This window comes from Salvia splendens, unplaced genomic scaffold (assembly GCF_004379255.2).
Source record: "Salvia splendens isolate huo1 unplaced genomic scaffold, SspV2 ctg214, whole genome shotgun sequence".
Classification (NCBI taxonomy): domain Eukaryota; kingdom Viridiplantae; phylum Streptophyta; class Magnoliopsida; order Lamiales; family Lamiaceae; genus Salvia; species Salvia splendens.
In genome coordinates this window covers 4246-31450 of record NW_024598850.1, presented here as the reverse complement: position 1 = coordinate 31450, position 27205 = coordinate 4246, and the positions used below count along the sequence as shown (strand labels likewise).

The 27205-nt window shown below is 41.6% G+C and overlaps 2 protein-coding genes across 3 annotated transcripts; both read right to left on the bottom strand.

The window, feature by feature from the left end:
- Positions 1 to 209: 209 nt before the first annotated feature.
- LOC121789344 (putative D-cysteine desulfhydrase 1, mitochondrial) lies at positions 210 to 3816 on the bottom strand. Of its 2 annotated transcripts, none has more exons than XM_042187830.1 (10): positions 3456 to 3816; positions 3319 to 3384; positions 2068 to 2262; positions 1870 to 1980; positions 1686 to 1777; positions 1440 to 1532; positions 1294 to 1351; positions 990 to 1103; positions 814 to 911; positions 210 to 559 (listed from the first exon to the last, which is right to left on the bottom strand). In XM_042187830.1, the coding sequence occupies exons 1-10, from the start codon at positions 3570 to 3572 to the stop codon at positions 343 to 345; spliced, it is 1161 nt and encodes a 386-aa protein (XP_042043764.1). In that variant the 5' UTR covers positions 3573 to 3816; the 3' UTR covers positions 210 to 342. The 2 variants fall into 2 exon arrangements, with proteins under 2 accessions (XP_042043764.1, XP_042043765.1); XM_042187831.1 differs by having other exon boundaries at positions 2068 to 2246.
- Positions 3817 to 4481: 665 nt separating this feature from the next.
- LOC121789343 (mitochondrial import inner membrane translocase subunit TIM14-2-like) lies at positions 4482 to 5953 on the bottom strand. Its single transcript, XM_042187829.1, has 4 exons — positions 5804 to 5953; positions 5667 to 5711; positions 4746 to 4915; positions 4482 to 4638 (listed from the first exon to the last, which is right to left on the bottom strand). The coding sequence occupies exons 2-4, from the start codon at positions 5667 to 5669 to the stop codon at positions 4482 to 4484; spliced, it is 330 nt and encodes a 109-aa protein (XP_042043763.1). The 5' UTR covers positions 5670 to 5711; positions 5804 to 5953.
- Between the last annotated feature and the right edge of the window lie 21252 nt (positions 5954 to 27205).

Here is a 27205-nt window from a genome sequence, read left to right as displayed (position 1 = left end):
ATAGCAAATTAATAGTCTATAATTTCATATTCCTAATTATATTGTCTTTGTACTAAATATGCTCAAAAGCGTTAATTTCTCCCAATTTGAAAGGTGGGTTAAATACATCGATGATTTAAATTTGTAAAAATGATGCCTTTTCAAAAAATAAAAAAAGAAGTGTGCATTATAAATTTTTTCCATTACAATTACAATTAGGCACTACGGGATCATCAAAGTTTATTTTTTTAAACTATGATATCATTGTCATTGCAACAGATACAATCAGACAAATTAGTACAGCAGAAGAGGTAAGAATTAAGAATCATGACTCCACCTATTCTTGATAGGAAGTTTACATGTTCACATAGGCCTATAGAAGTTTCTAGACACCTTTCCGGTGCCTACTTGGCGAGGGATGGACGCCTGGATGTCCATCCTACGCCAGTTTCCTACCAGTGGCACTATCTTCTCGTATAGTCCCAAGAGACCTCCGGTGTGTACGAAGAGGACCTTTCTTCCTTCCCACTTCCTGGGATTCTCGGCCATGTCTCTCATCATCCCGTATGCAGCTTTTCCGCTGCATATAGCACAAGAACAATGATGTCACCAGGGATTATTAGCGGGAAGTTAACGTCTCTCGAGGAATTTAATCAAAAGGAGTGGTTCAAATAAGTCCTAAAGAATATGAACCATTTTCAACCATACGAAGATTTATCACTTTGCTGAATGAATTCTTGGTCTAGGATTGAGTGTATTTACAGTATTTTATACAATACATCCGTTTTGTCCTATAGTCGAAAAGGAGGAGACTGGTGACAAACATGGTCGTACCTGTAGACGGGGTCGAGAACAACACCGGTGGCTTTGGCAATTTCTTGCATGAAAGTTAGCTCTTCTGTAGTATTAATGGCATAGCCAAGTCCTTTAGCCTGTGTAAAGTGCAATTAAGTAGCAGAAATTAGAGTTTTGAACAAAAATGGCAATCCAAGTGTTGAGGAAGAAGTCACATTTTGTATGTTGACAATGTCGCGTGAGCTAACAACGGCTTGAAGTCCATCGGTTAGGCCTTCAACATGGTCATAGAAGTAGTTGGGATCATCGCTTACACAATAGGCATGTACCTGCATTTACGTATTCTATAAATAGATGTTCATTTTCAAAAATAAACACCAAATTTTCGGTCACAACTCCAAAGTTTTCATCAATCACGTCTGCATTTCCAATTTCAGTCAAAACTCCAAAGCTTTCATCAATCACGTCAGCATTTCAAATTTCAGTCCTTTTAAATTTAGAGTGAACAAGATTACGTACTTTAGTGGCCGAGCCACTCAGCCATGTCCCGAGTGCTAAGCCAGCAATCGTGCCTCCGCTGTAAATCAATGACACGTGTGCACGTCTCAGTAGTTACTTTCACACGATTAGAAAACAACTAGAGGTGTCATAACTCGGGTTTAGACCTTCCACATGCTGCGACTATGTCGTCAAATGTTATTCCACCGCTCCCTTTTCCAAGCTGTTCTTGGATCTCTCTAACTGCTTCGACATAGCCCCTGCAAAGAAAATACTGTTATGTTAATTGCTTGCAACATTATCACCATCACAAGTTCTCGTACGTTGCTCTAGACCAAATATAAATGAAAAGCAACAATAGGGAAATCAAGTCATGGTAAGAATAAAAGAGTTTGCTTCCTGCAATATTTTACCAAGTTCCCAAGGAATTCGAACCACCCCCGGGAATCACATAAGGCTTTCTGCCTTCGCTCAACAGCCTTTCTTTCAGTATGTTGGTGAGAGCCTGATGACAGAAACGAAAAAAGAAACGTAAGACTTGAAGAAAATCGTCTGGTCAAGAAAGCAAACAAACAATGAAGAATGTGATAGACATACTACACCCCCAATGCTAGCATACTCTTCCTTCGAAATAAGATCTACATGTGCTCCAACCAAACGTTCGACTAAGAGATTCCCTGTCAATCCAGGATCTTTGTCTACAAGCTTCTGCACAAAAAGTAGCGGGAAGAGAATCAACGTTGAAGACACACATTGTTCTTAGTAGATGAAAAGGTGTGAACGTGTGATCAATACCTCAGAAGTGAACAGTATAAGATAACAGCCGAGATTCAAATACTTGGCAGCCACAGCAGTGGCTCGGCAGTGATTGCTCTGTATCCCTCCAATAGTAATAATGCAATCAGCACCCTGCGCCACTGCCTCAGCCAGCAAGAATTCGAGTTTCCTGACTTTGTTACCACTCAATTGCATTCCTGAAAGATCATCGCGCTAACAGCAAATTTCATAAATCAGAAAGCAGATTATTAAATAATCCCATCTGGAATGCTCGAAGTTTCAAATCAAAACAATCAACCAGGATAACAAGAATCACAAACCACCACATCAGTCACAGGGTAACATCAAGTTTGAGCAGATATCCCAACTAAAGACAGCTGAATAACAATAAATTCATTCTAATGGTTTCAGAGAGCTTGCAATTTTCATGTTAACATCATCCCTCAAGATGCTAGAGCAAAATCCAATTATCCAAAGGCATAAATGACTATCATTTCTGCCCCCTTCAAACAGGGGAGATTAAGAGCTGAAGTTGATTGGGGATTTTTTAACTAGTAGTACTATGTTTCTTTAGTGAGTATAAAAGTGTATCTTCATTTCTTCTCTCGCTCTAGTTCTCGAGAAGTGATTCAGACGGTCCACACTACTAAAATCGTTCGAGAATCACTACATCTCTCTATTCAGCCAACAAAATCTAGACTTTACAAGCCTCTATTCTTTCTCTAATGCTACCCCTTCATCTATTTGCTTCGGTTACCAGCTCGGCTACAACCGTTCCCCCACAAAGTCGCACATTCTACTTAACTAGCCACCAAAAGGAAAACAAGCATATAGCCAGGTAGAACCACACTACAAAATGATCAAATCATTTAAAACCACTACATCTATCTACTCTAGTTGTCGAGAAGTTCTTTTAGGAGGTCCAGTCTAATCAAATTGTTCGAAATTCACTGCTCTCTATTCAGCCAGCAAAATCTAGACTTCACAAGCCTCTATTCTTTCTCTAAAACCACCTACTCATCTATGTGCTTCGGTAACCAGATCGACTACAACCTTTCCTCCACAAATTCGTACATTGACTTAACCAGCCACCGTATCGAAAACAAGCATACAGGTATCCAGGTAGAACCACAATACAGAATGATCAAATCATTCAAAACCACCACATCTCTCAACTCGAATAAAATTTCCATCCCTCAAACACGCAATCAAACTACAATAACACAATAATTGACTCAATTATAATCAATAATCAAGAAATACGGTTACCTTGATATAAACCTCGGTGCCCTTGGGCAAATAAGGAAGGTTCCACTTGTGAATTGGAGTCGGAAACTACGAAACACGAAAAATGAAAATCAATTAATGCAAGGCAAGTAAAATCAAATGCAAAAAAGCGAACATACATGGCCGAGGGAGAAGATGTGGGAAGGAATTGGATTGAGGTGGGTTGCCCATAAAGGAGGCATGTAGGGCTTCCTTGAAAGAAACTCGAAAGGGGGCTCGGGCATAGAATCCTCCATTGAAACCTTAGATTTGATCGATTGAATTGTCACGGTCGGATATGGCGATTTGGTGGGGATGAGGGCTCCATTTAAACGAGCTGAATTTGGTGGTGGTGTTGACGGAGATGATAGATGATGGACCACGCGACGGCGCTGAATTGAAGAAGCGGCTGATTAGTAGCTTTGTAGCTTCCTATCATCCTATGTGTGTGTGCCGTTTTCTGTTAGTGTGTGTGAGAGAAGCTTGTCTTCTTCATTCTCCTTTTTGGACATTAAGAAATTTTAAATAGTGTTGCTTATATACTAAGTAGAAAAATGGAGTAATTAATTGAGAGAAAAAATAAAGTAAAAATAGCAATGTGGAGTGTGGTGTGGAGAGTATCAAATTTTAGAAACAAATCGTTTTAGTTGGAACAAATCAAAAGAAAATTATTTAATTAATAGACTCAGTGTTACAGGAGTAGTATTTAATTATTTATCACTTGTGCCAATAGACTGGGTGTTTTAAGTGTCAGTTAATATACAAATCATTTATTTTATAATTATAAAATAAAATTCAATGTTCATTTTACAATAAATGAAAAAAATAATGACACAATTGCCACATTTTTAAAATTCAGGTAAAAATTGCAATTAGTGAAAGATTGTACATAAATATTTTTCATTGATCACCTTGAATGAGTAATCACAGAAATATAAACCAAACAGTAAAGAGAAAATACAACGTTCTTAGCTGCATAAATAACTCCTACACATTCTATCAATACAAACCAACAAAAAATTCACATACATCTTCTACTCTTCAGCAACATCTCCACATCACAAACTGATAGCTGCCAAACTACCAAAACAAAATCAATTGCCAATTATCAATCAGCACAAAAATGGCGTCACAGAGAGCATTTCTCCATGTCATGGCAGATTCCATCAGAATGCAGAATCAGACGCCTTTGATTTCTTCAACAAGATATCTTTAGCTTCATTGATCTTTGAAGCAAGGTAATGGCTGCCCCCAGCATCAGGGTGGTTTGCTACCATCACTCTTCTATGAGCCTCTTTGATCTTTTCCAAGGCGACGTGCTCCCTTAACGGATAAAGCCGGATATCAGATATAGAGATCCCATCTTTCATTAAAACAAAGAAACCTCAACATGGCTAGATCAGAAGCTAGAGAAGAAACATATTTTTTACCTCACTCCAAGAATCAATGCGGCCTCTCGCCTGTTCATGGCCTGTTGAAATCCCCCGTGGTAAAAATTACGGGCCCGTGGGTTGGATTTGAATGCTTGCCATGCCCTTAGCAAGTATCTAGCACCTAGAGCACTAGCTCCAACTGCAGCCCCTGCTACTGCTACGGATGCCTGCAAATTGGGGGTGGGAGGATGATAAAGACTTGATTTTGATGAGTGAGTGTAAAGAATTAAATGCCTTTCTAAATTACCCTACATGTTGCAATGTTGGCATCAAAAAGCAAGACCAACTTTTGGATTGATGAAGATCAAGACTTGATTTCGAAAAATGAGTATAAAGAAGTAAGCAATATTCTAAATTAGCCCAACTGTTGCAATGTTCGCATCAAAAGAAGAGCAACTTTTGCATTGAAAAAGTGAAGAACTTTCTAAATTAGTCTAAATATTGCAATGTGCAGCAAAACAAGAGCAACTTCTGCATTAAGCAGAGCAAATTTGTTCATGGTCATTCTCTGCTTATAGAAAAGCTCAGCCATCTTATCCAAGTTGAGAAATGTAACAAAGCTAGCTCAGCAAGGTAAATTTTTAAAATTTCTTTTCAATTATACTTTGTATTAAATCGAAATGTGTCGCACAAAATGCTTCATTCTCGATGAACAAACCAGAAACTTAAAATGCAGAAATCGAGATCATAAATGGGAAAATTCAATCCAATAAGCATTTACCAATTACCACACCTTAACAAGGTGCATATAATCTCAGAGGAACGGCCCAAAATCAAGATACGATTATCGAATTAAAGAACAAAATTTAAAACCCTAACCCCAATCTCAAACATTTCCTACAACAGATTAATAACAAACGAAACAAAGCAATAAGCTCGAATTCGCGGGGAAATTGCCGAAGATGCGCATGAAATTACCATAATATAAGAAATGCAAAAATACCCGCACGAAACAATCCCGGCCTGAAAATGGAGAAATCAATGCATAAGAATCCATACAAACATTTAACCAAACACATAGGAAGAAGAAAACTTAAACACCGAAAGGGGCATACCAACTCGATCAAATATTGAGATGAATGCGAGAGAAATCAACACAAATCCTTGGTTTCTATGGTGATTATTTTCCACCGACGAATCATGGCCTGAGTTTTATGATAGGTGCTTTCTTGGTGGAGAAGATAAATTCGGACTTGGTGTCGATTTCGTACTTTCGTCTGCCTTCTAGAACAAGTATAGGTTTATTTTTAAAAATTTATTTACAAAAATGTGCAATTTTCACTCATTTTTGTAATAGCAAATATTTTTAGCTAAATTGAAGTTTAGGCCGTGCTTAGTATTGTAATATTGTTACAATACTATGTAAGTAATTCGGTCATCGGTTAGTCGGTTAACCGATGACCGAACCATTTATCACATTTCTCGGTTAACCGATAACCGAAAAAGTAATGCGTCTATCGGTTCGGTTCGGTTCGGTTCCAAAATTAATGTGTCTATCGGTTATCGGTTAGGTTCCAATCGGTTAGAACCGATTAGAACCGAATTACGCAATGTAGCGCAAGTGGTGGCTAGGGTGGTAATTTTTCGTATGCAATGTCCAAGGATACCTACAAACCGCATAATTTTTTATTTATTTTTAATTCGGTTCCGGTTCGGTTAACCGGAGCCTATTCAGTTAGGAACCGAACCGAGGCCAATTCGGTTTCGGTCCCGGTGCTTCTATCTCGGTTAACCGTATTGTCGGTTCGGTTAGAACCAAACCGACCGAGTTCCCAGCCCTAACTATATTGTTGGTGATGTGAATCATTAATGTTTTTGCGAACTAGTTGTAGTTAGATAAATATGTTTGGGCGTAACGTTATTTGACTTAGTTCGTTGGACATTTTATCCTTCCTATTTTACCATGATTATTTGTATTGAAAAATCAGGAAAACATTGAATCTTTTTTGCACCATTATTCAAATTTTGAAAAGTAATGTTAGAAATCAGAAATGATTTGCTTAATCTCTACTATCTTAGCCTACCCATGATAAAATTTAGTGGTAGCAAACTACTTGATGCGACATTTGAATTATTTGCAACAATACATTTGAAAAAAATGATAATAATAAATAATTAAAATAAAGAGAAAATAAAGTAGTGACAAAATAAAATAAATAAGAGTCTTATTTACCTTATTCTCTTTCTTACTTTATCTTTTCTCCACCTTAACTATTTATTACCGTCATTTTTCTGAAACGAGTGCAGAAAATGAATGACTCTACAACTGCGGAACTGAAGGAGTATTAATGAATAATGCAATCATGTATTACTACCTCCGCCCCATAATACGAGTCACATTTTGTCATTTTTGTCCGTCCCACAATAAGAGTCATATTTCATTTTTTTACCATAAATGGTAAATAGGCCACATATTCTACCAACTTATTTTACTCACATTTAATTCGTATAAAAATAATATATATAAGTGGGACTCATAGTTCACTAACTTATTCAACTCACTTTCTTTATATTTCTTTCTGTGCCAACACAAAATGTGACTCTTATTGTGGAATGGAGACAATAATTTTGCTGTGTATAATGAAAAAAAAATCAAAAAGTAGAAATGGATTTGTTTTACTTAATAGACCAAAATAGTGAAAAGTGACAGTTGGTTGAAAGACTATAATATCCCTTTTGGAGGGAAAAGTGAGCTGACTGTGTAATTATTTTCTTTAGTTCTTTTACAAATTTATACTACTAATTTGAAGGGCAAAAATTATTTAAAAAAATGGTCCACTTAATTGAGTTTGGCTATCAAACCGAACCTGATGACTAATGGGGAAAATCGGGTTTATGGGGCACTTTACACTAAAGATTACGTAAATGTACCCATTTTGTTATCTATTCCAAAAATGGGAAAAACGCCAACCACATTGGCGTTTCTATTAGTAAAAACGCCAACCTCATTGGCGTTTATCTTCGCGTCGTATTGGAGGTGTATTTTCGCCAAATACAGCGGCGGAAAAAAACGCCAATGAAGTTGGCGTGTTTTAAGCTAAAACGCCAATGTAGTTGGCGTGTTTAATTAATAAAACGCCAATGCAGTAGGCGTATTTACTAATAAAAACGCCACTGAGGTTGGCGTGTTATGCTTAAAAACGCCAATTTGAGCGGCGTGTTTCTGTTGAACCATATCCTTATCAGATCTCCCCCAACATCGCGACCCTAAACACTTTCCCTCCCCAAAACGCGAAAACCCTTCCCAAACGCATAAAAACCTTTCGCTCGGGTCGACCCGGTGGTGGATTTAAGCGTGGATATTTTGAATTTGGCTAATTCTTTCAACCATTAGTCCTTCTAATCGGTTAGTATATCAAATTTTAGACTCATTCTTCTAAACATTAGTCTTCCAATATTTGATTGATTGTTGTGATAATATATATTGTAGTGTAATTAATATAATAGTTTGACCAATTATTATGGGTACACTAATATTTTGATGGATTATTATGATAGTATATATTTTAATGGAAATATTTTGACCAATTGTTATGCTATTATATGTTATAGTATATTTTATGGATTGTTATGATAATACATATTGTAGTGTATTTAATAGAATTATTTTGTCAATTTTTTGGCTGACTCTACATAATGATGAATGTAAAAATAATACATATTTATTTGTGTTTTACATTATTGCAGATAGTATGACGTGGTGTGTCAATTTATATTGGGGTGGAAAGATAATTCCCGGAGCAGTTATTTCGTATGATCCTCCTTTTGCTAAAGGATTCATTATGTTGGATGAAACAATTTCGTACGATGACCTTGTGGAAAAAATTTGTGAAAGGATGGGGATAAGCATATATGAAAACAATATTCAAATAATATGGAAACGTACTATATGCTTTGGATCCGGAGTCACGTTTATAGGTGTTCAACTAGAAGAAGTATGCATGCAACTAATGTTTAGTGAGAGTATGGTTATTGGAGGTGTAATTGAATTATATGTTGAGTATTCGGCAATTACTCAACATCATAGTCATCATGTCATAAGTTATGATGCTGGTACGTCAACGAGAGCCCAAGAACCATATTTTGCTGCAACACAAGATTTTGATGTTGGTACGTCTACGAGAGCCGAAGAACCATATTTAGCTGCAACACAAGATTTTGAAGCTGGAGGCGTGCATTTAGGGGATCGTGACAATTGTGATGTGGTGGAGGACATAATAGGTCCTGATAAAGCCGACTTTCTTGATCCACAATCACCTTATAATTCTGAAGATTCCGACACGGTTAGTACAGACTCAGATGGTGATCCGTCGGATGATGAACAATTTGTTGCTTCAAGACCATCCATTCCACTTGGAGAAACAGCAGTTGGAGAAACATCAGTTGGTGGAAGGGCAGTTGGAGGAAGAGTAGTTCCACAGTTCCCACAGCCTGGAATCAACTACTTTCGCACCTTACCAGGTCCATATGATAGTTTTGATCCCAAAAACTTTGAGCGTGATGATCCCAGTGTGCATTATTGGAGTGAAAAGGATCCTACCAATGTCGGTTTGCATACTAAATTTAGAACGAAGTTGGAATTGAAGGCAGCTGTGACTCATTGGCATTTGGAAAAAATCCGACAATATACAGTTGTTGAAAGTAAAGGAAAGAGATGGCATGCAGTTTGTAAGTGGCCACAGGGAAATCCGAAAGATAAGTCCTTACCTAAATGTTTGTGGGAGTGCCGAGCAACACTGAGGAAGCATGATGAACACTGGCAAATTAGAGTGTTCAGCACTGCTCATACTTGCATGGGGGATCGTAACTATAATGGCCACGCTAATCTTTCGTCGGGTATGATAGCGTTGAGTGTTCGCCATCAGATAGAAAACGATCCTTGCTACAAGGTAAAAGCAATTGTGGCGGATATTGAAAATAGATTTCATGTCAAAGTTAGTTACAAGAAAGCATGGTATGCTCGGAGGACAGCGATTGAGCTTGTATACGGTGGATGGGAGTGGTCGTTCAAAGTTTTACCAGCTTATTTGAATGAAGTGCAAAGACAAAATCCTGGCACAATTGTGGAATGGATGCACGATGACATATTAAGCAATGGTATGAACAAGGTATTCAAGTACGTATTCTGGGCTTTTGGACCAGCTGTGGAGGCTTTTCAACTATGCAAACCAGTTTTAACGGTTGATGGAACTCATCTACGTGGACGATGTCGAGGTAAAATTCTTATTGCCGTTGGATTTGATGCTAATAAGAAATGTTTGCCTGTTGCATATGCCATTGTTGATGAGGAAACCAAAGAAAGTTGGAATTGGTTTATGGAACGCATTAGACTTCATGTAGCAAAGCATGAAATATGTGTCATATCTGATAGGCATGTGGGAATCATAGATGCAATGAATTCTCCCATATGGAAAGAAGAACCCAATGTGGGTCATCACAGATTTTGCTTGGTACATGTTAGAAAGAATGTTTTGCAGAATCACAAAGGTATCATGGTCAAAAGACTTGTTTGGAAAATTGGTATTGCTACCAAGAAGCGCAAGTTTAAGATCAGACGTCGTTTACTTCGAAACGTCAACAACGAGGCTTTGCAGTACCTTGATGCCGTGGAGTTAGAAAAATGGAATCTGGCGTATGACAAACACAAAAGATGGGGTGAGGTTTCCACTAATATGGTGGAATCTTACAACAATGTGTTGAGAGGCGCAAGACAACTCCCAATTAAAGCTTGCATTGATATGATATTCTGGAGGACAATAGAATGGTTCAATGACCGGTCAATTGCATCAACACAGTGTGCCACACCACTTACCCCGTGGGCGCATGAAAAGGTGTGCAAAAATGATGCAAAAGGTCAATTGCATAATGTGAGAGCACCCAACACAATTGCAGGGCATTATGTGGTTCGAACAAAGCGTCGAATTGGTGGAAAGGGCGCTAATAAGTGGAAGGTAAAGTACTTGGACTCGCACTGCAAATGTCAAAAGTGGCAGATGTGGAGACTTCCATGTTCACATGCAGCGGCAGTTGCGCGTTTTAGAAACGACAACATGCTGTCGCTTGTTGATCCCGTATACCGCACAAGTGTTTGGGTACACCAATATTCTACGGTGTTCAATCCACCCAGACACCAAGATTATTGGGCCGTGCCTGAATGGACTTTGCAATGTTCACGAGCTCAGTTAATGCCTAAAAGTCGCGGTCGATACCGTACTACTAGGATTCCTAATCAGATGGATGTCCGTGAAGCTGACCAGCCACGAGCCCGACGCCGATGTAAACATTGCCGTCAACCAGGTCACGACAGGCGCAACTGCCCGAATGCTCATTCAAGGATGGATACTCAGTTGGTAGATGATGCCGCTGACGATTTTATGCATCCACCTCCACCAAGGATGGATACTCAGTTGATAGATGATGCCGCTGACGATTCTTTGCCTCCACCTCCACCAAGATATGCAGTTCGAGGTCGTCATTCTGTCAGTCACACTGATGATGTCGATCACGATTTTATGCCTCCACCTCCACCAAGATCTGCAGTTCGAGGTCGTCACTCTGTCAGCCACACTGGTGGTACAGGCGAACACATCGGTCTCAGTGATGTCCCACATTCTCCACCTCGGTCTTCTGTGCGAGACGAATATTTTGGGGTTGATTTAGAGAATGTCGTTGTGCGAGAGACTCCTCCGTCTAGACTCTCAACCGCCAGAATCGGGAAGGGGATCCGTAGCTTTTTTACGCGGAAAAGGCGAGACAATTGAACGTATGCATTGTGTAATATTGGATTTCTGTATTTAGCAAGATTTGGACTAATGTATAGGGTAATATTTGTATGTACTTATATATTGAATAATGATGAAATGATTAAAAACTCTTAACTGTGGGAGCGTTTTTTATAGGACACGCCGATGTGAGTGGCGTGTTTAAAGAGACGCCTACTTAATTGGCGTCTTTTCACTTTAAAACGCCAACGTGAATGGCGTGTTATTACTGAAACACGCCAAGGACTGGCGTGTTTGTTCAGAATGTCCGCTTTCGGCGTAGAAAAACGAGCAAAGAAAAAACTAACTTAAAAACGCCAATGGCGTTGGCGTTTTTAAATAACACGCCAACGGAATGGCGTCTTATTAAAAACGCCAACGGGAATGGCGGTTTGTTCAGAATGTCCGCATCTCGTCGAAAAAACGAGCAAGGCTAACTTAAAAACGCAATGGCGTTGGCGTTTTTAAATAACACGCCAAGGCAATGGCGTCTTATTAAAAACGCCAACGGGAATGGCGTGTTGTTCAGAATGTCCGCATTCGTCGTAGAAAAAACGGGCAAAATATAAACTAACTTAAAAACGCCAACGCGTTGGCGTTTTTAAATAACACGCAACGGGAATGGCGTCTTATTAAAAAACGCCAACGGGAATGGCGTGTTTGTTCAGAATGTCCGCATTCGTTGTAAAAAAACGGGCAAAAAATAAACTAACTTAAAAACGCCAATAGCATTGGCGTTTTTCACAAAGACTTACATTCACAAAAAACGCCAATATCTCTTTATTTGCCTGTTTTCATTTTCATTTCTACTAGGAAATAATAATTCAGACATCCAAATACTTAATCATAAAGACTTAAAATCAATGAGTTCAAATCAAATGAAAAAACATCAATATCAAATTACAGTAATATCAAGAGTTCAAATTAGTTCAATCGTCACGACGTTTCCGCATAAACAGACGCCGTATCCCCTTCCCAATAGTAGATGTAGATCTAGGGATCCTTGAGGGAGGAGTATCTTGAACAACAGCGTTCTCAAGATCCTCCTGCACAGACGACCGCGGTGGAGAAGCGGGGACATCACTGAGGCCAATATCTTCTCCGGTACCACCGGTATGGCTAATAGAATGACGGCCTCGAAGTGCAGAGCTCGGTGGAGGTGGGTCCTCAAAATCGTCATCGGAGTCGTGTACGAACTGAGATGACGACTCTCCGCGGACGGTTTTCTGCTTGGTTCGTCGTTTTGCCTTTTGCCTTATGGGTACGTCCACGTCCATTGCAGAGCGCTGCGAAGGAGGGTAGTCCATCAGCTGAGGCTCCCCGGATATCTGCAGTCCTTCTTCAACCATCCTCAAAATGGTTTCCATATCCGGACAGAAATGTCCTGTCGCAGCTCGGCCACTTAGAAAGTGACGTATTTTGTGAAGCGTCTCCACCTACAATTTTTCAAAGTTAAGTACATATCATAATATGAATTTGAATAAGTAATCAGGGTTTAGTTAAGTATAAATAATGTACCGTAAAGTTATGAGAATATGCGGTTTCGTGGAATCCCTCTTCAGCATGCACGCCGGGTTTGGTTAAATACACCACAGTGATCTGGCGAAACCAATTCATATATTCTTCCGTTGCAACAGGCTCAGTACTGTCCTCCAGATCAGTCCATATCGTAAAGTGTCTGTTGTCCCACTCCTGTATATAATTGGCGTGCCATTGAACCTAATTCCGACCAGCTTTTCCACGGCGATCCTATTTCAAAAATCAGAACCGTGGAACCGGGGAGATCCGGGATATACGGTTGGACAATCCCGAATTGGCGCAACACTCGTGTGGCAGGTGTGGCTCAGCCAGATTCCAACAAATAAGCGTTGTGATCGACATCCATATAGGACGACCGGCATCACAACTTTCCGGCAACTCCCGGTGGAGATAAGGCCTCCAAATAAACTACATGTGATACAAATTTTTCAAAATAATTTCCATAAAAACAAAAAACAAAAAACCAAAAACATTTTATAAATATATGAAGTACCTGATTAGGATGCATCATGGAGAACTGATCTCGGAAATTTTCAACACAATGTCCGGGTGCTTTTACATATGACGCTGGGCCATTCCATCTAAAAAATTTAAATTATGAGCGAAGAACACGAAAATTGATGAACATTAAGTTTAAAAACGCAATTAATGAACAACTTACATGCTTGCACATGGTAGATAGTCTGTATGCACGGGATCTAGCATCCTCGGTCTAATATTTGGGATTCTCTCCCAAGCCCAAAGTTGTAATAGAGTTAAGGCTCCCCCTACATCCGTCCTCTTACCAACGGCCGCTTCACACAAATTGTGGTACAAGCAAGCAAGCGTCGCCCCACCCCAGCTATATGTAGAACACCGTTCTATATCCATGAAAAAGTGTAGGTAGAAGAACGGAATTTTATTTCCGGTGGCGTTGGGGATCATCAGACCACCAGTAATAGCAGACAATAGATACGAGCCCGCTGAGCATATATGTAGTGTTCGTGGTCATTAGACAGCTCAATCCTCAATTGGCGCGATAAGCTCGTCTGCTTAAAAGCCATTTCCTTCAACTCGGATGCTTCCGGTATGAATCCTAGAAAATCCATACACCTGTCCGTCCAATATCCCGCGTCCGTCGGGGGATGTAAGTTGTCAGAGCCTCTCCATCAACTTTCAGGCCCCATAAGACCTCCACGTCTTCCAGTGTCACAGTCGCTTCACCGACTGGAAAGTGAAACGTGTGAGTCTCTGGCCTCCAACGTTCAATCAGAGCTGTGATAAGATGGTGGTCAATTTCTTTTGGTTTACCACACCTTAACATACCCCCAAACCCCATCTGGTCCACTATTGCCAAGACATGTTGCTGGATGGGAACATCCCAAATTTTTCCTTCAAATCGTCGGCAGCGTACATCTTCGGATGGAACTCCTGCCCATATGTTGTTAGAGACGTGTTGTCTCTGAAAATATAATACAGATGGATCCGCAGGACCACATGCAAGCCGACGACGAGAGGTTGAAGATGATGCCATAATTTACCTACATAATTCAAATTCAACAATAACCAACCATAACATTTAATCCAATTTCATAAACCAAATTCAACAATAACCAACCATAAACCATTTCAATAATTAGATACAATTTAATCCAATATCACAAAATTGAACACCAACATCAAATAAGCAAGTTACACAACATTGCACATTCAAAATCATAAACCAATTCACCTACACAAAATTAACAATTTCAATTAACAATTCGCCCAACCTACCAATTTCAATTTTGCCTAACCTAACATTTTCAATTTGTCCAATTTCAATTTGACAAACCTAACAATATAAACAAATTTAACAATCTAAACTAATCAACCAAAACCCACATAAATCAAAACAATTTGCCCAATTTTTTAGCTATAAAAACCCTAGGGTTTAGGCTTATAATCAAATTTATACACAAATTAACTTAAACCCAACACAATCCAACATAATAATCAACAATAATATCATTCAACCAATCCAAAATGCATAATATTTCTACTCAATTCACAACCCATTACAAACCCTAGCTATCCACCAATTACTATAATTATGTAAAAGGTAATCATACTAACCGAATAAAATAGATGAATTTGGGGAGAATAGCACCGATTGATGAATGTAGGCCGAAATCACGGAGAGAAGGCGCGCAGCTGGAGAAATCGCGAAGGCTGTGTGTTGTGAGGTTTTCGCGATTTGGGGGAGGAACGCCTGGTATATCAGTCTGATTAAACACGCCACTCAGAATGACGTTTTTCATGATTAAGTAAATACGCCACTCCGGTTGGCGTCTTTTACAAAACGTCAATATGTTCGGCGTTTCAACAAAGAAAACACGCCATTTACAAATGCGTTTTTTTATTTATACACGCCAACCAAGTTGGCGTGTTTAATCGTAATTACAATCCGAGAGCATACACCCAAAATACGGCACAAGTATAAAACGCCATCATCGTTGGCGTATTTACCTTAAAACACGCCAATGACGTTGGCGTATTTACTAATAAAAACGCCAATGTGGTTGGCGTTTTTCCCATTTGTGGAATAGATAACAAAATGGGTACATTTACGTAATATTTAGTGTAAACTCCCCCATAAACCCGATTATCCCTGACTAATGAGAGACGAGAGAGAAAGTTGAGAAGCAAAAAAAGCAGAGGAATGGGAATGAGAGTAATGCCACTGCCGGCGGCGGCGTCGGTTAAGAATGCCGGTGCACACTAGAGCGAGCCGGCGGGCCATGTTCTTGCGGGCGACGAAGCAGGGCGGAGGAATTGGCGAGGCAGAGCGGTGGAGTTGCGGTTGATCGGCGGACGGCGCACACCACAGCGAGGCAGAGAGGCCAGCGACGGCATTTGTAGCCGGGCAGAGAAGCAGGGCGATTGAGAGGCGAGACTGTTCGAAGAAGACAGAGAGATGAGAGATATGCAGAAACAGAAAAATGGGGAAGAAGAATAAGATGAAGACGACGAAGGCTCATTTTTTTCATTAGGTTTTAAATGGACTTAAAAGTTGGGCTTTTGGGCTATCCAATTAGATATATTTAGTTAAATAGTATTGGGCTTTTGGGCTATCCAATTAGATATATTTAGTTAAATAGTACTCCCTCCGTCCCGGGCTACTCGCTCATTTCCTTTTCGGCTCGGAGATTAAGGAATGAGTGTATAGGAAAGTCAAAAATGACGGCTGTAGGTGAAATTTTTTACTAAAAATGGAAAGAGTGCAAGTAACTTGGGACGCCCAAAAAGGAAATAAGTGCGAGTAGTGCGGGACGGAGGGAGTATTAAAGATGAACTAATCTTAAAAGTAAATCTTAATTTAAATGGGCATATTTAACTCTAAATTAAAGATGTTTTTAAATCTTAATTGCCCCAAAAAAATGTTATCTTGAAGTGAATAATCTATTCAATGATCACACATGATACATTTTACTTTAAATTGAACATGGTTTTAATTTTTCAATTTTGACATATAAATTTTTATTTATAAGTTATTATTAATTGTTTTACAATACATGTTATATAAGATTCATTTTATCTTAAAAGATTATTATTATTAGTTTGTATAATTATTTATTTAATATATATTGATATATTATTATTAATTTAATACAATTGTTCAGTGATCCCTCTATTTATTTTCCCCAAGTTGTGTTTAATTGTTTGGAAAATTAGTGATAAAAAATTATTGAGAGAAGTATATTTCTATTTTTTGTTATTGTTTGTAATGTTTTGAATTGTTTACCTATTTTTAACTATAAACATCATTATACTCTCTTTGTTCTCTGTTTTTTAAATTTTAATCCACTTTTTTTAAAATCTATCTTCATTATTTGAAAATTTTATAAGCTGTGCATAGCACGGGAGGTAATACTAGTTTCTAGAAAAGGACAATTTATCTATGCTATTTTACCCAATTTTCTCCTTCCTTCCATACTTTAGTTTTTTTTTCTTCATGTATCTCTTATTTTATATACTTTTCACTTTCTCTTTTACTTAACCAATTTCTTATTAAAATATGTGTTGTCCATAAATAAGACTACTCCTTTCGTCCCACGATAATTGTCACTCTTTTCCATTTATGTCCGTCTCACAGTAATTGTCACACTTCATTTTTACCATAAATAATAAGTAGGTCTCACATTTTACTAACTCACTTCACTCACATTTTATTATAAAATCAATAAAAAAACGAGTCTCACATTCCATTAACTTTTCCAACCAACTTTTCTTTACATTTCTTAAAACTCGTGTCCGCAATAAGAACGACAATTATTGTGGGATGGAGGGAGTATTTTTTCCGGGGACGGATTAGTATATAAATCTACACATTTATACAGACAATGGTTATATGTATAATGTTTTTTTTACATGTGGCTACAGTACTACATTTTTTGTAGTTAGTCTTTTCTTCATATAGAATATTAATATCTTAGAAAATGAAAACGACATTCTTGTAATCAAATGAGATTTTCTTCGCGGACGCAGAAAACAATGGTTATATGTATAATGTTTTTTTTACATGTGGCTATAGTACTACATTTTTTGTAGTTAGTCTTTTCTTCATATAGAATATTAATATCTTAGAAAATGAAAACGACATTCTTGTAATCAAATGAGATTTTATTCGCGGACGCTGAAATTTTATATCAGGGGGTACAAAAATAGCTACGACGTGAATAATATAAAATTGAAAAATGGATAATTAGAGAATGAACAATATAATACATTAATACATTGATAGTGTCATCGTCAAAAAATTTAAGAAAACCTAGTATAGTCGAAATAATTTAAGAATTTTTTTTAAATATAACGCCTAACTTTAAAATAAATTTACCTTATTCTTATTCTTATTCTTATTCTTATTCTTATTCTTATTCTTATTCTTATTGATTTTAGATTGAGAGCCATACGCTGTATCACCTGCGCTACACCATACTCTGTCAAATATTTATGGAGTATAACAAATATTTAGCTTTGTCAAGTAAAATGGGTGGGGTTCCAAGGCAATCCGAATCTCCTACTCCACTTCTCTCACTCAATTTCATTCCACTCCTATTCCACGCTCATATCAAAATAAAATAATCCAGTAGGAATAGAGTAAGAGGACAAATAAAATAATCTACCATCACTTATTAAAACTATAATTTTATTTTATTTTGTTATGAGTAGGTAGAGTAGGAATGGAGTTGGAGGAATGGAGTAGGAGATTCAAAGTGGTTCCAAGTGGACCCCATGGCACAACATAAGCCAGCCACTTTCTTCAATTATGAATAGAAAGTCGAGTCAACTACAATTTTATATCTTACTCATCTTTTTTTTTATTGAGGGAACTACATAAAATGTCTCTGACGTTTCCATTTGTTTCACTCGACTTCTGATAAAAAAAATATCGCCACAAGCCTCTGGCCTTTAACTTAATCACATATCAGATTTTTTCGGACTAAAAGACCCTTCAGCCCTAAAAGAGCATTATGGTCATACCACATGGATTCTGTAGTGGCGGCCCTGCATGCTGCCTGCAACCCTGGCGTGATTTGACGGCCGCACGTCAGCCGTCAATTATGATGGGTGCGTCAGCGGCGGTTCAGTCGACATACCACACATACAATCCACGTATACAAGACTCCATCTGATAAGGCTCATTTCATGCATCGGTTTAAGGGTAAAATATACGCTACTTGATCGGTTTATCGCGCAAAACAAGTGTTAAATGTGCATGAATTCTGCTTGACCCAGGAAACAAGGCCAAACTGATCAAGTGAGTAAAATAAGCAAAAAAGGCCAAATATCGGGGGAAGTTGATCAAGTGGAGTAGTCAAGCAGTTAAGGAGGGGACCACTGGACGTCGGAAGAAGGACGTGCGAGGCTATGAGCTGGATGGTGTGCAACATTCTGTTATCAAGGACAACGTTCTAGAAGGGGACACGTGCTGAAATATGAGACACAAGGATGGAGCTGAGTCACGAAACTGTTTCAGAAAAGCGTCGACGTTCTAGAAGGAGAGCGCGTAGCAATCATGAGTCGCTCGCTCTCAGCGCGAGCGAATATTCCCTGCCAAGATCGTTATCCAGCTGGAGGTCGTGTCGAGCCTATAAATAGAGGATGTGCCACCACATGAAAAGAATCTGATCCTTTACTTTCCGTCTAGTTTAGCTTAGTTCAGTTCTTTAGCTTAGTTCAGTTCTCTAGATAGCTTAGCTTAGCTTAGATAACGTGTTGCTTAGTTAGAAAGGGCGATTGAAGAAGCGCCGCAGAATACTTGTTATCTGTCGGCGTATTCTGAAGTTTCCCGCCGAGATTCTTCTCGGTTTTACTTGCTTTTGTAGTTTCCAAAGTGTTAGCTTAGTTTAAATTTCGCGTTGCACTATTCTCAGTTTAGTTTAATCAAAGTTATTTCATTTTCATCCTCGCATTTACTGTTATGCTTTCGTCTGCAATTCACTTGACCCAGTAGTTAAATTTACCTTGATCAAGTTAGCAAGTTTAATTCTGCCTAGAGTAAATCAGTAGTTAAAAACTCTCAAGTTAAAGCGTGGCAGCAGCCAACACTGTTCACTACTCACACACTCGACACACCAACTTCTCTGTGGGATCGACCCCGAACTTGCCGCTTTATTGTTAAGGTAGTGCAAAATTAGGAGTTTACAAATTACATTGGTATGAAACGAGCGAGAGCGAGTTTGCATCGATCAAGTGGCAACGACATTTGCTAACTGATCCAATCGTTTCGGTTATCTTCAATATAACTTGGTCCGAATTCGCGCCCCTCGTGAGGCCTTCCAAAATGGCGCCGTTGCCGGGGAAGCATGGTGTTACTTCATGTTTGTGCGTAGTGCGTAGGAGTAAATAGTTTTATTTCTTTCTTTTCTCATTTGTTTTTCCTGCTGTTGATGAGAAGGTACCACCGCGGCGGCCACTGGAATCAACCTCTTATATACAGAGGCGCTAACGCTCATTGGAGAGTCCAGGAAGCCGGCGTTGTCACCACTCGTTACAAGGCAGCATTAGAAGCAGCAGCAACCGCTGAACAGAACACACAACCACCACCACCAAAACGAACAGAAGCAGAGATGGCCCTTGTCGCTGACGACTCCGGAATCGGCTCTCTGCACGCTTATGACGAGAAGGAGCCCACACATGCCATTGCCACTACTCCTGGGATGCGGACCATTGCGATCAAGTCAGGAGTATTGGCCGTTTTGTCCCACTTTTACGGTCTTTCAAAGGAATGTCCGTACGCCTTCCTTGAGGAATTCTGCCGATACTGTGACATTCAGCCCATACCGGCTGGATCCACATCCGAAGATTACAGGCTGAAGGCCATTCCCTTCGTTCTGAAGGGCGATGCGGGTGTCTGACTGTCAAAGCTGCCAGAAGGATCCATCATAACATGGGCCGAGTTCCGCATGATATTCCTAGATCGTTTCTTTCCAACATCAAAGACGAGTGCCCTCAAGCGGGAGATTACCGAAGCCAGACAGGAGTACGATGAGCACCTCGGTCAATACTGGGACAGATTCCAAGGGCTGCTTCAAGCATGCCCCAACCACAAGCTGGGGGAGAGGAGATCTACTCGATCTTCTATGGCGGACTTACGGTAGACAGCAAGAACGACCTCAACCTCGCAGCTCAAGGGGATTTCTCGAATACCCCATTTAGTCAAGCTAAGAACATCCTGGAGAGACTGATCGAGGCCAAGCGATCGTACGAGACATCTCGAGGGCAGTATCGGAGATGAGCAGTGCACGTAGCAGAGGCGCGCAATGATGAAAAGTTGGAGGCTCTATTTGAGCAAATGGAGAAGAAGCTGCCGGAGGCAGTAGAGAAAGCCAGACCGCCACCACCACCTGCACCAAAGGAGACACAGTATGTCCAAAAACCGTCGCCACCAGAAGAACATCATTATTATTACTATGATTTCCCTCCTGAGGCAGAGCCGCTACCCCAAGTAAATGTCGTTGGCCACTAGAACGCAAATGGCAACTGGATCTAGGGGAAGCAAAGAGACGCCCCATGGAGAGATCACCCCAACTTTTGATGGACGGATCAGAATCAGAGCCAGCCACCTCAGCCCTCGCAACAATACTTACAATTCACCGAAGGGCAGCCCAACTGGCCTGTTCGGATCCAGGATAGACCAAACACTGGAGGGAACAGAATGCAGGGAAGTCAGGCAGGGTGGTCAAGTGGACCTCAAGGGAACTGGTCAATTGGAGGACAGTCTAACTGGTCAAGTCGACAACTGGAAGGAGAATGAGGGTACCAACACTAAGGCCCTCAGTTTAGCAACCAGGGAAGACAGCCAAATAATCAAGTGGTGGTGAGTTATGTCCCGCCATACCAAAGAGGAAACCAGCAACCCCAAGGGAACTCACCGTACTTCCAAGGAAACCAACATAATCATCTTCCCTAGAACCAGCCAGAGCAGTATGGACCTTCCGGCTACTATTAGCAAGGCCATGGAGGAGGTCGATTTAATCAGAGATATAACAGACAGCAAAATGAAGGTCCAGGATATGTGATGATCCCGCATCAGCCCCAAGATGCAATGCGAGAAATACAAGAAACTCAGAAAGAATAGAGGGCTGCACTCGAGATGCTAACAAAGCAGTTATCTCAGGTCGCCATGTCACTGGACGAGCTGAGATGGAATGAAGGAAAGCTTCCGGCCACAGTGCAGCAACCTACAGGGCGAGAGAATGTCAATACAGTCTCTCTGAAATCAGAAATAGTTTGTCAAAGCTCATCTGCGAGTTTTCCAGCACCTAGACTCAGACATAACGGAAGCTTAGAGTCCAGTGCCCTTGATCAAGTCATAAAAGAAGGAGAGTCTAGCATCCGCGAACAAGACATTGAGAAGGGGATGATGGTCGAGCCAGAAAATGTGACCGAGGAGATTCAACCTAGTGATCTTCCACCCAAGAAGACTGACCCAGGGGTATTTACGCTCAAAGTTTCCATCAAAGACGTTCTAATGGAGCACGCAATGTGCGACCTAGGAGCTTCCATTAATGTTATACCGTATTCTATGTATGAAAAGCTGGGGGAAGCAAAGCTTGCCGAAACCGATATGGTGATACAACTGGCAAATGGGTCCTGCATTTACCCCGAGAGAATTCTGGAGAATGAAATCGTCAAGGTGAATAAATTTATGTACCACGCCAATTTCTTTGTCATAAAGATGACGGAGCCATGAGCGGAGGAGTCCATTGGAATCCTCTTGGGAAGACCTTTCCTATCCACCGCCCGTACAGTCATTGACGTCCGCCATAAGACGATTAATCTGGAGTTTAATGGAGAGCAACTTGCAGTCGACATCAATGAAGCTATGAGGAAGCCACAGGACGTTGAGAGCATACAATCAGTAGATACTGTCAGACTTCGGGAGTAGAGGTATCTGGAAAAGGAACTCCTCGTTAAACCGTCCTCCGATTCCACTGATGATAAAGAACTAAAGAGAGAAGCAGCTGACTGGTTCGAAGCAACAATGACTGGGGAAATGGATGATCAAGCCATTGAAAGGGCAATTATGGATTTCTGCAAGCCGTCACGACCAGCCGAGTCAGAAGAAGTCACTCGACCAGAGCGGGGCGAAAAGTCACCTGACCAAGCCTGCCCCTTGGAAAAAAAAGCTGAAAGGGAGTCACTCGCCTACAAAGCAACTACTGCCCTTACCTGAATCGCCAGTTACCCTCAAGAACCTATCCAGCCAGACGTATCACGAACCAGCCAGACTAATTCTGCAAGAACGGGAAGGACAATTGATGGAAGAACTGAGACCGGGTCAAGAGGAGGTCAAGTGGAAAATGGCAGACCTGATGAACCCGAATCTGTGCATACATCCCGCCAGGGCAGGAAAAGGAGTGGCCCCCCACCTTGATCGACAACGCAGGCTCAACCCCACTCTGAGATTGGAAAAGTTCATAGTGGGGGGGGGAGCCACTTTCCCAGTGTCAACCCAAACTAATACCCAAGAGGAAGGAATCTAACTGGGCAAACCCTCGAACAATCAGGGCGATGCGCACACAGGTGGCGAAACTCCCGTACCATACCAACCAGAGTGAGGTCAGAGCATTTTTGGGACGTGCTGGGATCTATAGAGGATTCACCAAGGATTTCGCAAGGATAGCCAAGCCTCTGACAAAAGCTCCTCCAGCACGACGTGAAGTTTGAATTCTCTGACGCCTACCAGACCGCACTCCCATTTTTGAAGGATAGATTAATAAGTTCTCCAACAATACGCGCCCCCGACTGGGATCACCCCTTTGAGGTGATGTGCGATGCTAGCTACTATGCTGTGAGGGCGGTATTGGGTCAAAAAATCCAAGGAAAAGGTTACGTCGTCTTCTACGCATCAAAGACCCTGAATCAGGCACAGAAGAATTACGACGTTACCGAAAAGGAGATGCTATCGGTGGTTTTCGCATTTGAGAAGTTTAGATCATACCTGCTGGGGTCCAAGGAATGTGATTGGGAGGCAGTCGATAAGAAAGGATGCGAGAACACAGTGAAGGATCACCTGAGCCGAATTTTGCAAGAAGATAACGGTGAAGCCATTCCAGACGCCTTCCCTGAAGAGCATCTAAACCTGATCAAGTCAACATTTGACCGTCAGTGGATCAACCAAGCCGAGCGGATTGATCAAGCCGAACAAGGAAACAAAGGAAAATACGCGCGAAAAGAGCCATGGTTTGCAGACATGGGCCACATGGCCGACTACTTGGTAGCAAGCGAGTTACCCGGAAAGGACGGAATGAAGGCATTTGTAGTGGACGACATTCCACTACTCATGCCCGACTCGCAACAGTAAACAAGTAAAAGGAGTGATTGGGTACCCATGGGTAGTCTACGTGATCAAACAACAAATTCTAAATCTATTCAACTGATCAAGTGACATCCCAGGGGAACCCGATCAAGTCCTTATTAGCGTAAATAGTTTTTCGTATTCTCTTTTATTTAATTTTTAGAAAAGTAAAAGTTGGACGGAAGAAAGGAAACTGATCAAGTGGAACTATTTGAGTTTTCATCTGGAATTAATTGTCCACTTGATCAGTGCAATTTGAATTTAATAGGTGGTACAGTGATTGAGTTGATCAGGGCAGGTGATGAAAGGACATATGCAGTCATTGGAGGGGTGTCAGACTGCGCCAACTATCGCAATGAAGGGACGTCCTAGGGAGTAGGAGAAAGCGTATCAGAGAAGCTAAGCCAGCTGTCACTCTGAAAAGACGCACCTATACGTGAAGAGTTGCAGAGTACGTGAACAGTCGCAGGGATCTCAACCGTCAGAGATCCCAACAGTCGTGATATCAGTATAATAGGCAGATCTCAGAGCCGTATTTCACTTTCAACCAAAAGCGACTACAGTGCATTCCTTTTACTCTCTCCATACCACCACCATTACCAGCACTCATCACCATTACCAGCAAGAATGTTGATCAAGCAAATTCCAACTTCATCCTCGTCCTCAGATGCCGGTGCCGACGGACGTGACCGGGAAACCTCATCCCAAGCCCATAAAGAAAGCCCCAACCCTCCTACTCCAACTGCCACTCCACCACAAACCAGCACCGCCGCTCCACCTCCGGTGGTAGACGCAGAAACCCTGCGGCGCCTCGATAAAATCCTCCGAAGTATACCCTCCGAGCTGGACGAGCCGCCTACACCGTACTCAAAGCTAAACTTGGGATTTCCCGGTCTAAAGATCCTGTTTCACCCTCTAAAACAAAAATCCTTCCCGGGACCTCATCTATCATTCAACGACCGCCTACATCACCCATTCCTAGCTCTCCTACATCACCGTCACTTACATTCCACCTTCCTAGCTCTCCTACATCACTTTCACCTCCGTCCCCAATCCAGCCAATGCAATGCAGCGAAGATACTTCTGATGATGGGGGGATTGGGGGAGGACTATGGGCAGCCGTTCGCGGTGGCGGCTCCACTTCGATCTATGAACCGCATTTAACTGAGGACGGCGACATCAACAATGAAGAAGTGGAGGAATTCCGCCCGTTGTGTTCGACTATGAGGAGACTGAGAAGGAGGAGGAGGAGGAGGAACCGTTACGCCGTCAGACGAGGCGTATGACAATGGACAAGCTTCTGGAGGTAGCTGAAAGCCTAAAAACCCAGGGTGAGGAGGGAACGGTGGTGCAGAGGCTACACACAGTACGGAGGCTGGTGGATGAAGAGGAACCGAAAGAGCCTCAGATCCAGGAGGCTGGAGAGGAGAGAGAGGCTGCCGATGGCAACCTGGAGAGGGAGGAGAGAGACAAAAAGAGGAAGGGGAAGGGAAGTGTTCTTCCTACTCCCAAGAGAAGCCACCCCGCCAACACAAGGGTCGTCAGTGCAGATGTTTCCGCACCCGTTTCCCCACGACCAGAAGATGAGGGCAGTGATTCGGCAGGACAGGAGTTGCGCTGGACTCGAACGTCCAGGGGGCAACAAGGAAGGCATGCAACCTCTCTTTCCACCACCTACTCTCCTCAGCATGTGGTGTTGACTCCAGCTCTTCGCCAACAGATGTTGGAATTTGATGATCCCAAAATGCAGAAAGAGGTTCACCAAAGGGTGACCTCCTAGAAGAAGTTAAAGGCGGAGAAGATGTTGCACCTACCGTCCTTGGAGAAGATAGAGATGAAGGAGAGGTTTGCCGCCTACATTGCCGGCATCGGTTTCGAATGGTTGTTAGAGGTTGATGAGTCCCCCGTTCCGGAGGACTTGGCCAAGGAGTTTTTCACGTCTTTCCGCTTCACCGGAAGCTTAAACCTAAACGACAAAAGTGTTTCCTTCAGGGTTTTTGGCCAGGACCAACTGATGAGCTTAAAGGATTTCTCCATCCGGATAGGCCTCTATACAGAGAACCAGGTGGCCAATGGGGTTTGGGTTGGGCGCGATATCGGTCTCCCTTAGAGGAAACCCAAATTCGATCAGCAGGCCGTCTAGAAGGCCATATGCAGTGGATGCGTCCCTACTTTCAGAGCCTCTGAATCCAGAGGACATCTTATTGCTGATCCTGCCCTCCGCCTAGCCCAGGTCTACTTGGCCTGTAATCTCCTCGGAAAAGCCAATACGTTGGCGATCCTCACTCTGGTCGAGCTCTACTTTATGTGGAGTATTAGGGAACAGAGGAAAGTCTACCTTGGGTTCTGGCTGGCCTATTTCATAAACCAAATTGCTACTCGTGCTGCCCGTCATTTAAACGTCTGTCACCTTCTCGGGGCCTATCTGAGGAGAAACTGGACCGTGAAGAGGGTCAGACACCCCATCCTTTGCCCTAGTCCTGAATTGTTTGACCTTGATTTCTTTGTTAGAGTTCAGGTCCTAGAGAAGACGACATGAGGAAATTTCCAGTTTTACGCAGCAGGTAGGCGGGAACATAAAAAAAGCCAGCCCTAGAGGAGAACAACGCCAGAGGAGACCTCATAAACCCTTGCAGATGGAGAATAGGAGGATACAAACCAGGCACCCACTCCGAGGATGGAGCAAGAGGAGGTTGCAAGTGCTGACAACGCATGGAAGCTACGCATGGAGCAAACACTGACGCAGCTGGTGGAAAATTCAAATACTCAACTGGTCCTGCTGGCCAGGTTGTTGGGAACCACCCATGACCAGACCCCTGTCAGGCGATCACCACCTCCCTCTACAAGCTCTCCTCCGACCCGGCGTCTGTCATCCTCCCGGCCACCCTCAGCATCTCCAAGTCAACCCCCTAGGAAGCATTGAGTATATTCCCCCGATCTCTACTCATTTCAAGTTCCAAAACAATTTTATTTTTATTCGTTTTTGGTATGTATAACTGATATTCTGCTCCACATCACACTTAGACCTGTGTTGGGTCTAAGTGTGAGAAGTATGCATGCCTATTTTTGCTATCTGTTTTGTCTGCCTATCTGTCTTTGTGTTCTGTTTTGTTATTGTTTTGTGTTTATTGGCATGTTTGATTGTTGGCACTGTCTCACACTTAGCCCAGTGTCTAGAGGTCCCCAATCCGAACCGAACCAGACGAACCGGCCCGGAACCGTCACCGGCGGTTCCGAACTGGAACCGGAACCGTCGTCGGCGGTTCGAACTGGCACCGGAACCGCCGGTTCGGTCGGGCCGGTTCCGGTTCCAATTTTTCGGTAACCGTAAC

What these genes read in the sequence shown, in the direction of transcription:
- LOC121789344 (XM_042187830.1), bottom strand. Translation starts at nt 3,572, where the DNA reads ATGGAGGATTCTATGCCCGAGCCCCCTTTCGAGTTTCTTTCAAGGAAG. An exon ending in TCGAATTCCTTGGGAACTTG is followed by an intron (nt 1,533 to 1,685) that starts GTAAAATATTGC and finishes TTTTCTTTGCAG; the next exon opens with GGGCTATGTCGAAGCAGTTA. An exon ending in TGAGTGGCTCGGCCACTAAA is followed by an intron (nt 1,104 to 1,293) that starts GTACGTAATCTT and finishes ACGTAAATGCAG; the next exon opens with GTACATGCCTATTGTGTAAG.
- LOC121789343 (XM_042187829.1), bottom strand. An exon ending in GCATTGATTCTTGGAGTGAG is followed by an intron (nt 4,639 to 4,745) that starts GTAAAAAATATG and finishes TTATCCGTTAAG; the next exon opens with GGAGCACGTCGCCTTGGAAA.